Consider the following 17,124-nt stretch of genomic DNA (forward strand, 5'->3'; position numbering starts at 1 on the left):
ACTATTACACAGCATTTTAAAGGGTTTAATCTCATTCTGCTCCATGAGCAAACAAGAGTTTAGCTTTCCACCTTCCATTAGCCATAGTAGAATTTTGGTGTGAAGATTGTATCTGTTCCAATATGAATGTCATTGGGACTTGACAGGCAGTAAAGTTCCTGACTTACTTTTAGAAGCTGTTTTTATGGGGATCCATCAGCAATCATGATATTTAAGCTATACATTCAGATGCTATATAGATACACACATGTTTTCACCCCCCCAAAAAATGGTGTCTATTACAACATCTACAATCTGCCCTAAAAAACGTTTAACCTAAGTTAGACCGTCCTAATTTAAATTTTGTAAATAGTTGAAAAAGGACTTGGCTACAGTTTGCCTTCTAGGCCACAAAGAAAATTCATAGACTAACCAAGATAGCAAGGAGTACCACGTTTAAAGGTAGAAACTTTCCAAATACAATTTTTTTTAATAATAAAAAATGTTTTAAGTCAGATTTCACAAACAGGAACTCACAGCCTGAATGGGCGCATGGGTGGATTTCGTTTCACTAAGTGGTGGTGGTGGTGTTTTCATTGTTGTTTAATGTGGTGTATTTTGCAAAATTTAAAATAGAGAAGTATCATATAAAAATCTCTATTTCTGGCCTCTTTTGAGCAACAAAAATATCTGGTGACCCTCAGCCCACACTCCTACATGGTAGCAATGATTGGAGCCAATTAACAGCAACTTGGGCTTCCCTAGTAGCTCAGGCAATAAAGAATCCACCTGCAATGCAGGAGACCTGGGTTCCATCCCTTGGTCGGGAAGATCCCCTGTGGAAGAGGAAATGGCAACCCACTCCAGTATTCTTGCCTAGAGAATCCCATGGACAGATGAACCAGGCAGGCTCTACAGTCCATTGGGTAACAAAGAGTCAGATATGACTCAGCAACCAACACACAGACACACACACACAGAGGCAGCAGCTTCCTTTAAACCGGACACTTATTCCCAGCACACCCTGCTTTCTTATATCCAGCCCACCTCATTCATGTATGCAACCCACCTGGTCCCTGCAGCCAAATGACTTTGTGCCTCTGACTTAAGTATGACTTACCTACTCATTGAAGGTGGTCTTCTAAAAAAAAGAATAAACCTATATTAAGTTAATACTGTTTTATTTATTAAAATTGTTATATTTTGATGCAACAAAATTACCTCCTTTTGAAATAATATTGAACACTAAAGAACCTGCCTGCCAGTGCAGGAGACATAAGAGACTTGGGTTTGATCCCTGGGTTGGGAAGATTCCCTGGAGGAGGGCATGGCAACCCACTCCAGTATTCTTACCTGGAGAATCCCTACGGACAGGGGAGCCTAGTGGCTACAGTCCATAGGGTCGCAAAGAGTCGGACACAACTGAAGTGACTGAGCGCACGCGCACACACACACACACACACACACACACACACACTTTTCCTCTCCCTCCAAATAACGAATAGATCAAATTAGATGTACCTTCTGGTGTTTATTTGCTGATTAGCTCAGGTATTAAAGCATTGTGCTAATGACCCTGAGATCATGGGCTAATTATAATGGCAATAACACTAATTATAAAATGCCTAGTTAGACTTAACTCTATTCCAAGTCACATTTGTTGTTGCTGTTTAGTCACTAAGTTGTGTCCAGCTCTTTGCAGCCTTATGGACTGTAGCCCTTGAGGCTCCTCTGTCCATGGGATTTTCCAGGCAAGAATATTGGAGTGGGTTGCCATTTTCTCCTCCAGGGGATCTTCCCTGACCCAGGGATGGAACCCACATCTCCTGCATTGCAGGCAGATTCTTTATCACTGAGCCACCTGGGAAGCCCATTCCATGGCACATGCTACACACTAAAACTAGGCCAGTCTTGCAAATGATGGCAGATCGTATCAGCCTGTTTCCATTGCTAGAAAAGTAATTCAAAGCGTACGTCCTCATAATGGTTAGCTTATTTTGGTCTCATCTTATTTGTATGGGAAGATCAGAATTTGGACATCAACTTGCCTGTTACCTGTGGGGTGGTCACTCAGTTAAAAGCACAAAATAATTTTCCCCAAGGCAAGCATAGAAATCTACTTGTGAAATAGTTTAGAGTATTTGTTAGAATGTGTCCAAAAATTTCCAGACTTCACAGAATCAGAGTCAAATATAATTGAGTCTGTGATATTCTAAAGCATTGAAAACTATGTCACAGTGTCCTGGTAGAAAGAGAATCCAGGAGGCAAAGAATTTTTAAATTGTGTTTAAAATGTTGCATTTTCAGTGCTTCTTAGGAATAAATGAGAGATTATAAGAAATTAGTTATATTATATGATTCCATGAAACAGCAGTCACCTCAGCCAATACCTTAAATAATCCAAACTTAAATATATATAAAAATTCCTCTAGACACATCAAATAAAAGCCATTTCTGGGAGCTATGATTCCAATTTCAGAAGACAGAGAATGACTTACCAAAAATTCTTGATTTTTTTTTTTTTTTGCAAAGCTGAGGAATCCCTACTGAAGGCTCATTCTGGTCCACCCACCCACTTGTGTGGGAGTGCTACATGCTGCTCTTAATTTCATAGAACGTATCTGTGGTTTCCTTCTTCTACATTTAGATTGCAACCTTTATGGTAGCCTACCACGTTTTTAAGTGTTGATAATATTCTGGTTCAAACACAGCATTTACGTAAGTCATTTTATTGCCTAGTGAAAATAGCATAAATAATGTAATATCGGAAAATCAATGTATCTCAGTGTCCTGGCCACACCTGTTCACTTTCAACCTTTCCCCCCACCCCCGCCTTTTTTTTTTTTTCTGGCCTTCAGAGGACTGCTTAGACCCCATGTGTTCTGGCCATGGCATCTGTGTAAAAGGAGAATGTCACTGTTCTACTGGTTGGGGAGGAGTCAACTGTGAAACGCCACTTCCAATATGTCAGGAGCAGTGCTCAGGACACGGGACTTTTCTGCTGGAAACTGGCACGTGCAGCTGCGATCCCAAGTGGACAGGGGCTGACTGCTCAACAGGTACATCCGAGTCTAATTCTTCACCCCCTTCTCTCACTCCTGAGTTCTTACTGGTCTTTCCTTAAGGTAATATTTCTTAAAGTCAGATCTGTATGCCTTCATAAGGGGCTTCCCCATGTTTTCTAGGCTTGTATTTTACTGAGTTTTCATATACAACTGGGCTTTCACACCACTGGGCTTTTCATCACATTTTTCATTGTCATAGTTCCGTAGTTGAACCTCTGTCTTCATTTTGCACTCTCCTGTAGTTATTCCATCCATTCTGAAGTCTGTTATGATCAATTCTCTATAGATTATTTCAAATCTATGTCTTACTTCACTCAGGATGACAATCCCCAGGTCCATCCATGTTGCTACAAATGGTATCATTTTATTCTTTTCTATGGCTGAGTAGCATTCCATTGTATATATGTACTACATCTTCTTTATCCATTCTTCTGTCCATGAACATCTAGGTTGCCTCCATATCTTGACTATTGTAAACAGTGCTGCAATGAACATTGGGGTTCATGTATCTTTTCAAGTTAGAGTTTTCTCTGGATATATGCCTAGGAGTGGGATTGCTGGATCATATGGCAACTCTATTTTTAGTGTTTTAAAGACTCTTCATACTGTTTTCCATAATGGCTGCGCCAATTTACATTCCCCCCAACAGTGTAGGAGGGTTCCCTTTTCTGACTTTGGAAACATCTTAACACTTGAATGAACACTAAAAAGATAATTATATGTTTATCAGGTGGATTTGAGAGCCAAGAATATCCCAGGCAGAAGGAATAATTTAAACTAAGAAATGTGAAACCAAATATTCCATTTGACGAATTGCTAGTCATTGGGTATGGCTGCACCTAGGAATCCAGAAGATATAATTGGAGAGATGGGCAGGGATGAGAACGTAGGGAGTTTTGTTTGCACGCCATGCTAAGGAACTTGCATTTCTTCTTGACACAGTAAGAAGCTACTGCGCAGTTTATAAAAGATTGTGTTTTAGGTCGAGGTTAGGAAACAGGACATGGTTACTATATAAGTGCTGCTGGAGGCAGGAATTATCACTAACTATGATTTCTACCTTGGGAGATGGGTGACTGGTAACAAGTCTTAGTTGCAGCCTGTGAAATCTAGTTCCCTGACCAGGAATCGAACTCGAGCCTCCTGCATTGGGAACACGAAGTCTTAGCCACTGGACCACCAGAGAAGTCCGCCTAAAATATTCTGTGAACAGATTTTCCTTGAGCACTTACCGTGGCCCATGTGCTAACTCTCGGGATACATCAGTGAGGAATACATGATTCCTGCACTACTGGAACTTGGAGTCTGGCTGGAGGAGATAAAGTCAACAATGAATAAGAGCTATATAAGTCTTTGAAACAAGAGGAAAAGTGAGAGCTAGTGAGGTTAAATTATTTTTCCAAGGTCATAGAGCTGGCTAATTGCAAACCTGAAAGTTGTTTGCAGGACTGTTGATTTCATCCCACATCTAGCATTTCTTTTCAGCCCCTCACCCCCACCAAAGGAAGAGTTAGACAAGGAGCAGGGACTCAGGTGAATAGATGAGCTTATGGAAAAGGGAACATTCGAGGAGATGAAGGGCATCAAATATCACCTGCATTCTTGTCCAGATATAACATGGATTCAAGGTAGACTAAATTAGAATGGGGGCTTCCCTGATAGCTCAATTGGTAAAGAATCCGCTTGCAATGCAGGAGACCCAGGTTCGATCCCTGGGTTGGGAAGATCCCCTGGAGAAGGGAAAGGCTACCCACTGCAGTATTCTGGACTGGAGAATTAGTCCATGGAATTGTAAAAAGTCAGACACAACGGAGCAATTTCCACTTTCACTTTCAAAAGTGGACTAAAGCCACATCCATCCATTCTGGATGCAATAGAAAAAGAACACTAGAAGCACCTCTTGGTCAGAGAAGCAAAAGGATGAATAGGTATAACCCCAAACTCTGCAGTCTCTCAGGCAAAAGCCTTCCTAATAAAACTACCAACTTGAAAAATAGGGACAGGAAATGCCTCCTGAATCTCCGGTGTCATGGTAGGAATAGTCCTTCTGTGATTTTTAAGCTCCATAAAGGTTGTTCCCACAGAGCATATTTAACCATCGAGATGATCTCACTGTGCAGACTTTTAATTGAGTATGCTCAGTACAGGAAGCAATTTAACATCTGATTCTTATAATGGATCATGTCATTTCAAAGGTGGATATGCTCTTTGCCATTGATCATTCTCTTCCTCTAAGCGCATGAAGCTTAGCTGTTAGCATGTTAACAGTGTTGCTCTGATACCAAGGGGACTGCAGTGAATGGTTTACTGATTATTTTCAGTCTGTTTTCTAGGTACACTGAGTATTGTTAGCGGCACTGAATGGATACTTGATATAGGGTTCTTTCACCTGGAGGTCTCATGGTACTTCACAAAGGTTAACTCATTAGTCTTTAAAAAACACCTCAAGGGGAATACAACAGAAGCTTGTTATAACATAGTTTAGATTTGGATATACTGCAGGTCAAATCATGCTCCCTTAAAATAGAGCTCCTTGCCATGAAATCTCAGTAATACATTTAGCCCTATACTGAAGATACCGGCTGCAGCTTTGAAGATCAGCATTGTAAAACACATCTACTACATGTCTTTCATAAAATCTGGCTTCTCCTGGTCTCATAGTCTCTGAGGGGAGCATAAAAGCAGAATTTAGAGCTTTGTACTCCTTTCTTCTTGATGAAACTTCCTGTGAGCCATTCTATCTATTGTTATTCTCATATAGCAGACTGTGAAATTTGTGGAAGATAAGCATCCACAAAGAGAGGACAGTTTCTGTCCTTTCTACCATCATCCCCTCTCATTATCCTGGATCTTAGAACTGGATTAATCAGCTAGAGAGATGGCACATTAGGTCCTGAAGTATTCCTGAACTATGGACCATAGCCTGCCAGGCTTCTTTGTCCATGAAATTTTTCAGGCAAGAATACTGGAGTGGGTTGCCATGCCCTCCTCCAGGGAATCTTCCCAACTCAAGGGTCGAACCCCTGAGTCTCCTGCATTTTCTGCATTGGCAGGCAGATTCTTTACCACTGAGCCACCTGGGAAGCTGTGTGTGTGTGTGTGTGTGTGTGTGTGTGTGTGTGTGTACACAGTTGCTATATAACAGGAATCATCTGTAGTTCTGGGTGAAGATTCCATAAGGCTTTGTTGTAAGGATATTTATTTTCAGGCTATCCTATGACATGTGGCCATTTTGTCCATTGGAGAGATGACAGTGTGTGTGTGCTTGTGCTCATGTGTGCTTGTGTGTGTATTCACAGCATAGTGATTTTGAGTAACTCATTTAACTTTTTTGAGTCTCATCTGCCTCATTTTTGAAATAGTAGAAGATTAGCCAAGTGGCTCTTAAGGCCCTTTTCAATACTGAGATCTATGGTTCTTTAGCCTGTATATTGAGCTGTTGACACTGATTATCAATGGTTTGTGGATACAGTTCATAAACTCTCAACTCCATATTGTTTATGGTGAGAAAATATTAATTGCAAATAGCTTTGTTTATGTTATAATGAAATCCACACTTTGATATATAGACCATTTTGTTTGAGAATCTACCTCTATTCGTAGAGATACACATGTACACACACACATAAACATGTGTGTATATAACAATGTCTTGTTATGTTTTTAAGTGTTCCCTAATGGATGGTGATATGCATCTACTAATAAAACAGGTAATTAGAGGAGGAAGTTGTAAAAGGCTCATATAATTATAATTGCTAGAAAAACTTTCCTTGATTATACAAGTATATGCTTTTAGAACATTATTCATTTTCCCCTTTATTGAAAGTGCCAATAATCAAAAAGTTTTCCTCTGATTCTATATATCTATCACATATAATGCATCACTTTCCTGAAATTCCCAGGTATTGAGTAGGCCATTTGAAATGATTAGTGTACACTGTATTTTTCCTATAGATATTACAGTAACAGCAGGGTTGTACATGCCATTTGATAAAGAAGCTTTGTTCAAAACAGAATGTACATGCTACGGGTACAACTATATAGTCCTTCATCATGCCACTGAAGAGAAAAAGCCACTCATATATAAAGTAACTGAAATTAAGTATCTTCAATAGAAAAGAGATAATCAGTGTACCCAGATTAGGAACCTAGGATTGCAGATAATCTTGTCTATTCAGTTTGGGATACACACCTGAATTTCTTAAGAGCTGTAGCTGACTTCACAAAAGAAAAGTCTCTACTGGTTATCAAACAATGTTAATATATTATAATGAACAAATTTCATGGACTAAAAAGCTCAAATATAGACAGTCACTGAAACATGATGGGAAGTTTTATATTGCTTTTTAGAATACAGGGACAAAAAGGCTTATGACTAATTCCTATGTAGGCTTAATTATTTTTAACTTGCAAAGTACGACAACCTCTGATCAAGTTTATTTTAAAGTCATTTTTTTTTTCTATTCTGGAAGAAATAAAGGGTAAACCTTAAGGTGACTCTGGTTTGATTGATTTAATAAAATAACCCCCTCCTTGAAACATAGTGGCTACACCATTAACACCATAGTGAAGTAGAAACATTAACTGTAGACCTGCGGAATCTGTCAGTGCAGTTCATTGGTGGCACTAGAAATACAACCCCAAAAGCATCCTTAATAGAATTCAAGTCAGACTAAGAATGTAAGAATCCACAAAAATATTTTTTGGGAGGCAGATATGAAATGGAAAAAAAATCATACTATTATCATGATTTCCTAGCAATACATCCTACTCAGAGATGGTTTGACACCCCCTAAGTTTTTTTGTCTTGAATGAAAATAGAAATCAACCCCCCAAAATTCTAAGATTCAAAAATACCTTATCTTTATCAAAGAGAGTCCGTTTAATAGCCATCAAATCTTATGATGTGATTTAAAGCACATCAAATATCAAATGTTTTCAAAATACATCTTTTACATTTTGTTCTGAGGTGATAAAAACCATACCTTTTCTGCCATCATTAGCAGACTGCAGTGCAAAAATCCAGTGAAACTTTTGACAATTTGACAGGTTTGAACAATGAGATAAATTTGCAGCTCCCTCTCTGTAAATCTGAGCTAACTCCGCTGACTATTCCAGGACATTAAAGCTTTAAAATTGTTTTTCAAACCAGGGACATATATATAAGGTGGCAACTGTGAGGTAAGAAAATGTAACTAAGTAAACCTGAGTGTGAGGAGCCATGCTTATTTACATGGCTCAAGTACAGTTAATAATAAGGAGTGCATTTGGAAAGACCAATAGGAACATCAAAAGAAACCAGGAAAATTTTGTACTGCACCATTAAATGCATTTCTCATTCACCCAAACTTTTTCTGAATTCCAAGTTCATTCTCTGTTTGGCATTTTTCTCAATTCATGTTCATCTGCATGAAATGAAATAGACCCAGAAAAGGGTGTAATCTAAAAGATGTGTTTGGCCCTGGAGGTGAGATCCTGCAGGAAAGGCGGCCACCTGGGTGCTCCCCTCCACAGTCTGACCTGCTGTCTGCTTCTCTGACATGGGGGGTGGGGGTTGGTCTGAGCAGGGGCGGGGCAGGAAGGTAGAAAGGGTCTCTAGTAGAGATGGTTGAGAGAGACTTCGAAGGAAGCCAGAATTCAGTTGTGCAAAATCAGTGGCCAAGACATGGAGAAGGATCAGAATAAGTTGTTCCAATCCTGTACAAAATCAAATTATTAGAGATATTAAAGAGCACTCCCTCATAAACTCTCATACATCTCATACATATAAACTCTCATACTCCCTCATATATCTCCCCCTCCCTCATAAACTGAAAGATACTTTCATTCCTGTAATAAAAACACCCTGCATTTATCCATTGGTTTTAATTTTTTCTCCAAATACTGACATAGCCATTTTCTTCATTTCATTATTTATTTTTAATAAAGCCTTATTTTCAATCATGTACTTACTTTTATTTTTGGCTGCATGGGTTGGTACTTGGGATCTTTCGTTGCAGTGCACAGACTCTCTAGTTAGGGTGTGCTGGGCTCAGTAGTTGTGGCGTGTGGACCCAGCCACCCCCACAGCAAGTGGAATCTCAGTTCCCCCACCAGGGATCAAACCCACATCCCCAGCATTGGAAAGGGGATTCTTAACCACTGGACTGCCAGCGAAGTCCCTTCATTCATTATTATGGCCATACTCCAGGGACATTATTAGAGTGTGGATTGCATATTGAGCTTTAATAATAAAAACTACCTCTAGAACCTTTCCAGAGATTTGCTTTACATGTATTCTTCTGAGTCATCGGAAAGGGATAGGCTACCCACTCCAGTATTATTGGGTTTCCCTTGTGGCTCAACTGGTAAAGAATCCACCTGCAATGTGGGAGACCTGGGTTTGATCCCTGGGTTGAGAAGATCCCCTGGAGAAGGGAAAGGCTACCCACTCCAGTATTCTGGCCTGAAGAATTCCATGGGCTGTATAGTCCATGGGATGGCAAAGAGTAGGACACGACTGAGCGACTTTCACTTTCATTCTTCTGAGTCGTTGGAAAGGACAGAGATTTGTCCTTCATTAAAGAAGGACCATACATTTTCACCTGGTAAGAACTTGACTTATACTTCCACATTCCCAGTAACCTAGCAAACAAGTTTCTCTTATTCTCATAACATCGTTAAGGTGTAAGCAGGGTTAATAATGTTTCCTCATTTTATAGCTGAAGGAACTAATCTGCTGTGAGACATGGGGAAAGTTACTTTATTGTGTGTGCTTCAGCATTGAAGTTGGCAATAGAATTCACAACCCAATGTCTTATCCTAAAGATCAGTGTGGATTAATCTTGTTTTTATCCTGCTTGTGACTTGCTGAGCCTCTTGAATATAAGAACCCATGTCTTCCATAAATCATAGAAAATATTTAGTCACTATCTCAATGAATTTTGATTTTCACACTTTCTCTGCTACTTCCTTTTGGAATTTCCATTAGACTCTCCCACTCTGGCCTCTATGTCTTTTATGCTTTTTCCAATTTTCCATTTCTTTGTTTCTCTGTTATTTTATTGGCAATTTCTTCAAATTTGTCTTCTGGCTCATGAAATATCTCTTCAGCTGTGTTTACTATGATGTTTACCCTTCATTTAAATTTTAAATTTCAGTGATTTCATTTCTAAAATTATTTAGTTTGTTTTTCAAATATCTCTCATTAATTTTTGGAAATTTCTTGCTCCTTAATCCTGTCTTTATCTACTATTTTCTTTATGCATATTAAACATAGTTATTTTACATGCTATATCTGATAAATAGATCATGTTAAGGCTTTGTGGGCCTGGATCTATGGTTTCTTGTTTCTGTCAACTCTTGCATATGATTGGCTTGCTTTCTTACTTCTGTTCATTTTTTATAGTTGGTTAAAATATGTTGAAATTCTAAGTCTGGGGAAGATTTATGTTTGTTTCTCATAAGAAGTTGTCTGCACTACAAACCAGGGTAAAACTTTATTTTTTTACTGTAGTTGATTTACAATATTTATTAGTTTCAGGTGTACAACATGATGACCATTTGTACTAATTTAAAGTTTAAATTAAAAATCTCAAGTTACAGTTTTGGGACCATACATTTAGTACAAACTCAGGCTCCAACAGAGAAGGCGATGGCACCCCACTCCAGTACTCTTGCCTGGAAAATCCCATGGACGGAGGAGCCTGGTAGGCTGAAGTCCATGGGGTCGCTAAGAGTCGGACATGACTGAGTGACTTCACTTTCACTTTTCACTTTCATGCATTGGAGAAGGAAATGGCAACCCACTCCAGTGTTCTTGCCTGGAGAATCCCAGGGATGGGGGAGCCTGGTGGGCTGCCATCTATGGGGTCGCACAGAGTCAGACGACTGAAGCGACTTAGCAGCAGCAGCAGCAGCAGCAGGCTCCAAACCCGCATGAAACTCAGCTAGTTGTCATGAAGTCTCAGAGGAGGCTTGTTATTTAACATCTTCAGACCCAAGCCTGAGACAGATCATTTTCTTCTAACCTATTTTTGCAAGGCACATTTGCTTCTAGATTGGTTTCAGTATGGATCCCTGATCCTGTATAGGCCCAAGGTTCAGCTAACAATCTGTTTCCCACTCTGAACCCTCACCAAAACTCTAGGTTACCCAGATCAGCTGATGCCTCTGATGTCCTGGCACAGCCCTAACTCTCCATGTAATCTTGGACTAATTAGCCACTATGGATCTCAATTTATACATCTGTAAAATGTGTTTTTCAGCTAAATTCACATTTCAATTTATTTTTAATAATTAACATTTTCACTTTAAGTGGAGAAAAATATTTAAGTTGCAATTAAGTCAAGAATTTTTTTCTACTGGGTTATGTGTAAACACATTAGAGTTCTACAAACCTAGAAGAGTTTATTCCAGCTAGAAAAATGGTTCAGCTAGTGAGCTTTAAAAGAGTGTTCTGAGAAGTATTGTTTAAAAGATGTTTCTGGGACTTCCCTGGTGATACAGTGGATTAGAATCCACCTGCCAGTGCAGAGGGCCTGGAGTCGATCCCTGGTCCGGGAAGATTCCACATGTCACACAGCAACTAAGCCTGAGTACCACAACTACTGAGCTCATGCTGTAGAGACTGCGAGCCACAACTACTGAAGCCAGCATGCTCTAGAGCCCAGTGCTCTGCAACAAGAGTAAGCCGAGCACCAAAATTAGAGAGAGTAGCCCCTCGCTCACCACAACTAGAGAAAGCCTGTGCGCAGCAACAAAGACCCAGTGAAGCCAAGAATAAAATAAATAAATTTGATTTAAATTTATATAAATAAATTTTTATTATTTAAATAAATGGAAAAAAGATATTTCTGAAGCCATAGGAGCGAAAATTAACAGTGGAATCAAGAGTAAACAATTTAAACAATCAGAGACAGCTTGCCACACTTTTCTGGTAGGTCCATTCATTTTTAAAATTGAATTGTGCATGTCAAACAATGAAAGTTAAAGCATTCTAAATAATACTGCCTACTTTCATTTCCAGCTGTCTTTGTTTATTTTTTATTTGACAGATTTTGACATAATCATAGAATATTCACACTAGATTAGATCTTAGAGATCACCTAGTTTTGTCCTTCCTTTTATAGAAGAAAACTGAGGCCCAGAAAGGTTGAATGATTTGCGTAAGGACCAACCTAGATAGCATATTCAAAAGCAGAGACATTACTTTGCCAACAAAGGTCCATCTAGTCAAGGCTATGGTTTTTCCTGTGGTCATGTATGGATGCGAGAGTTGGACTATGAAGAAAGCTGAGCACCGAAGAATTGATGCTTTTGAACTGTGGTGTTGGAGAAGACTCTTGAGAGTTCCTTGGACTGCAAGGAGATCCAACCAGTCCATTCTAAAGGAGATCAGTCCTGGGTGTTCTTTGGAAGGAATGATGCTAAAGCTGAAACTCCAGTACTTTGGCCACCTCATGCGAAGAATTGACTCATTGGAAAAGACTCTGATGCTGGGAGGGATTGGGGGCAGGAGGAAAAGGGGACGACAGAGGATGAGATGGCTGGATGGCATTACCGACTCAATGGATGTGAGTTTGGGTGAACTCTGGGAGTTGGTGATGGACAGGGAGGCCTGGAGTGCTGCAATTCATGGGGTCGCAAAGAGTCGGACTGAGCGACTGAACTGAACTGAACTGAACTGAATGTAGCTGATTAGATACATAGTTAATATGAGAGACAAGTCTCAATTTCTGGTTTAGACCTTTTGTCTAATATACCATTAAGAGAGCCTTGTTCAAATTCAAGAGATGTTACCTTTCCATTGTCATCGCTTCCACTGAATCTCTAGGAAAATTAGCAGTGAGTATATACACAGGGCAGGACCCCAGAGTCTGTCTGTTCCTTGACTATCACAATGTTATGATTAAGGGGAGAAGTCGGTTGATGAAAGTGATCTGAGCCAGTGTTGGGGAGGGGGAAAACAGTGTTATGAAAATTGTCAGAGTTTCAGCATAGAAAAGTCAGACAGAAATGACCTCAAATCCCAGCTCTTCCTCTAAGTTACTATGTGACCTTGAATAAGTTACTTGGTTTCTCTGAGCCTCTCCTGTAAAATAGGGAAATAATTCCTACTTTGTTAGGGTAGTTGTAAGAGTTAAATGAGATAATATATGTGAAACACCTAACATAGTGCTTCTCCCATAGTAGACATTAGATTATAATAATAAATGGTAGCCATTATTATCATTTATATTTCAATTCTCATTGTAAAGACACATTTCAAAGACAAATCTTTTGTAAGTAGAAGATAAATTAGTAGCTGTCTCACAGAATTCATTTTCAGACATGGTAAAGCTGAATTAATTTAAAGGAGTATGAAAATTCTTTCTATTCCAAAGTCATTACATTTTTTTATCCCCACCTGAGTGGTGTTATTTTTTTGTTTGTAGAACAGATGTTTCACTGAAAAGTTAGGTGAAAAGTATTTATTCTATCTTTTCACTCCCTTTAAGCCCTGCTCTTCATCATAAAATCACATTCAAGGAAAATTTATATTCCTGGTCTGTCTGCTAAGATTAGGTTTAGTGACAGGAAATACCTCCCTCAGGGGAGGCAAATAAAAGAGTAGCTTAAACAAGATATAACTGTGACCTTACTTTCACACAAAAGAAATCTAGAAGTAGGCAGACCAAGGCTTAGGTGATGACTCCAAAAAGATTCTTCTGGCTCACACCTCTAGTATCCCTAAGATGGGACTTTTATCCTCATTGTACACAATGGCAGCCAATGTTCCAGTCACCACATCTTCATTCCAGACAAGATGAAAGAGTGGAGGGGGAAACAGTCTGTTTGCTCTCTTTTAAGGAGACTTCATTTATGGTACTGCTGGAAACATTCATTTATATCTCACTGACCAGTAACTATGTCATGTGACCACATCTAGATGCAAAGGAAGCCAAGAAATATAATCTTTGTTTAAGGAAGCCATGTGAACAGCTAAATGACATCAAATTTCACTGTAGCATTCAACTTTCCAACTAGCACAACAGGGCAACATGATCAGTTGTGTGACTCACCACGTCTTCAACATAAAGCCAAGCCCATGGCTCAATGGAAATAAAACTTTCTTTGTATTGAGACCAGTGAGACACTTTCCCTACAGATCATATTCAAGATTTTCTATGGAAAAATGAATTAAAGTATCTCCTTATTAGTTATCATTTTGATTACATATTGAAATGATAATACTTTGGACATACTGGGTTAGATACTATATATTTAACATTAATTTCACCTGCAGTTTTAATGTGGCTACTAAAAAATTTAAGGTTGCATCTGTGGCTTGCATTTGAGGCTCACTTTCTATTTTATTGGACAGCACTGCTGTGGCATATGGCAGTATTAAGTTTAGCCTGGAAAATATAATTAAATGTATTTTCCAAATTAAACTGAATATATTCAGATACCAAGGTAACTTGAATAAGTACTTTGTAGTATAGGATTGTTGACAAAGTCAGCTATATGTGGAAAAGGTTTACCAAAAATGATTATTTGGGTTTTAGTATAACTGACCAAAAGTCATTTTTGGCAATATTAAGACACCAAGGGTAACCATAAATCTGGTTCTGGTTTATGACAATAAAAGCATAAGAAAGAAGTATAAATGAATGCATATATTTCCTAAGACAGGAGAAGCATAAAATCATTCTACTCAGATTTCTGCAAAATATGATAAAGAATACAAATGTGGGACAGTAGTAGCATAATTAAATGCCTAGTGATAATCTATTCATGTATAGTACACAGACCTCAAAGGCCCAGATTTTCCACCTCTCAAGAAGGAAACCAATGTATGTTTTAAATAAAATGTCTAATAAAGCAATAGGTTCATAACTTTGTTGGATAAGTTTTTATGTCATAAAATGAATTAGAACACTCGAGTCCAGCTGGAAAACTTATAGATAATAAGCAAACTGGCACAGATTAGAGCTTGTCATTCAGAGTGTCTCTAGGGTGGTTCTTCAGCCATGAAATCTTCCTCAGATGCTTTATTTAGCTTGATTGTTTAAAAAATCATGTGTGCTCTGTAAGGGGGAATTACTAAAACATAGACAGAGGTGGCTCGGATCATCAAGTTGTCAGTTGTCATCTGAGCTGCCATGACCTCGCTCTCCAAGTTTATAAACCTCTGTGTATGCCACAGAGCCTGGCCTCTTTACAGGATGAAACAGTCACATTCAGATCTTTCCACAAGGTCATATTAAATCTGACGTTTTAACTTAGCAATAAGCTTTTCATAAATATAACTTGACTTTTATAAAAATCCAACGGCCTCTTTTTCTTTATGAAGGTCACCACATTAACCTGGCCAGAATTGTTTGTTTTTCTCTATCCACGATTCTTGGCAAGCCAGATATTAGGACACTTAGAGACAGAGTGTGTCCATTTTAATTATCATCAGCTCATTCATAATGGAAGATGTCCTTCACTTAAGGCCCATGAGGGAAGGATTGAAATGGTCCTTAGAAATCAATGGATTACCGATAGAACATGAAAGCTCTCAGTCCATCTCAAACCTCTCAGCCTCCAGACATTGTTAATCCAAACATAAATGCAAAAAAGCTCCAGAACACTATATCAGGGGTTAAAATAGTGACAAAATTATTCATTTCTGCCTTTGTCATAATATCCATCTAAGCAAAATAGTGAAAAGGAGGAGCTAATCTTAGTCAATAATCCTATGTAGCAAATAAAATCTATAATGTTGGCCTCTAGGCTAGATACAGATAAAGTTTCTTGTGGATTTATCCCACAACCTCCTCTTCAGTACCAGCAGGTTAGGTACATAAATACATTTTTTATGTGTGAAGAAATTTCCTTTTGGGTTAATACACCCCCCTCTAAAAATATATTTCTCTCTAAAAGATTGGTTCATGGGGAAGCAACCCACACAATCCCTGAAGACTTCTGGTAGAAAGCAATAGTATCTACCACCATCCTAGAATTCCACTCTGAAAATATGATTAATTCTACCATAAGGAGCATAGAAAGGATAAAAGTTTAAAGACGATTTTAAAAGGGCCATATATCTCAGCAAACTGTGTGCACATTGAAAACAGGAGATATACAAGGGTGAAGGCAAATCATTTCCAGATTGTCAGGGAACTGAATCAGGATGGAAAGTTAGACAGTCCAGTATAAACATCAGACATTCAATAACAGCTCACCGTACTTCTCCCAAGCTTTATAGTTGTTATTGTTTTTTACGGGGAAAGAGGCAAAACTCTCATGTATGGGAAGATACTTGTGTTAAGTACAACATCTCATGAACATGTTAAAACCAGTCAAAAAAGACAATGCAACAGCAGCGTTTTGGAATGCCGACCTGGGGTGAACCAGAAAAATTCTGGTTCTCAAAGAACACTTTGGTGACTCGGAGAATTCTATTTTATATAGATAGATATGCCCAGTGTAATTATTATGTAGTATATTGTCTGCTAAAGTGTCTACCAACACTGAATCATTTCACCCTAATCTGGCAGACAAAAAAGTTCTGTCTGCAAAGTTGCCAGACCCTTACTTCTAGAAGTGTATTAGACATAACTTTTCTGGCCTGGGTTAACTGTACCATGGTGGGGCTCATTAATGACTATAATGATGATTATGGTAATAATAATAATAACAATATTATATTTATTAAACTCTCACTATATATGTGTTTTACAAATGTTATCCATTTAATCATCATGAGTCAGTATTTCTAAAGTATTTTCTATACAACTCTTTCCTGCAGGATGTTACAGACAAACAAAAAACATTCTATGGTGAAAAACTAAAAGGAGAAATCTACGGGTTAGCTCCCACTTGAAAATTCACCAAGCATATTCTCACGTTATAGATTCTAAAAATTCCCTGCAATAAGGAAAGCTGTCTACCAGAGCTTCCCACAAAACTTTGATCAGTAAATGCTTAACACTTCTTTATATCCTACAGAGATAGAAGTGTTCTTTAGAACCACTTTCAGAAACGGTGCTGTAGAACATTATCATCATTTTATAGAGAAAGAAATGAAAACCTAGAGAAATTCAGCAGTGCTCCTTAGATCACGTAGCCA

General features: G+C 38.6%; 1 protein-coding gene across 6 annotated transcripts in view; it reads left to right on the plus strand.

The window, feature by feature from the left end:
- Positions 1–17,124, plus strand: part of TENM1 (teneurin transmembrane protein 1) — a 908,231-nt gene that overhangs the window by 628,473 nt on the left and 262,634 nt on the right. For all 6 annotated transcript variants that reach the window (XM_027535180.1, XM_027535182.1, XM_027535183.1 and 3 more), the window contains one exon: positions 2,838–3,038. In XM_027535180.1, the coding sequence (XP_027390981.1) occupies positions 2,838–3,038 (201 nt within the window). The remainder of the gene's footprint in view (positions 1–2,837; positions 3,039–17,124) is intronic.

The sequence above is a fragment of the Bos indicus x Bos taurus genome, chromosome X (assembly GCF_003369695.1).
Source record: "Bos indicus x Bos taurus breed Angus x Brahman F1 hybrid chromosome X, Bos_hybrid_MaternalHap_v2.0, whole genome shotgun sequence".
Classification (NCBI taxonomy): domain Eukaryota; kingdom Metazoa; phylum Chordata; class Mammalia; order Artiodactyla; family Bovidae; genus Bos; species Bos indicus x Bos taurus.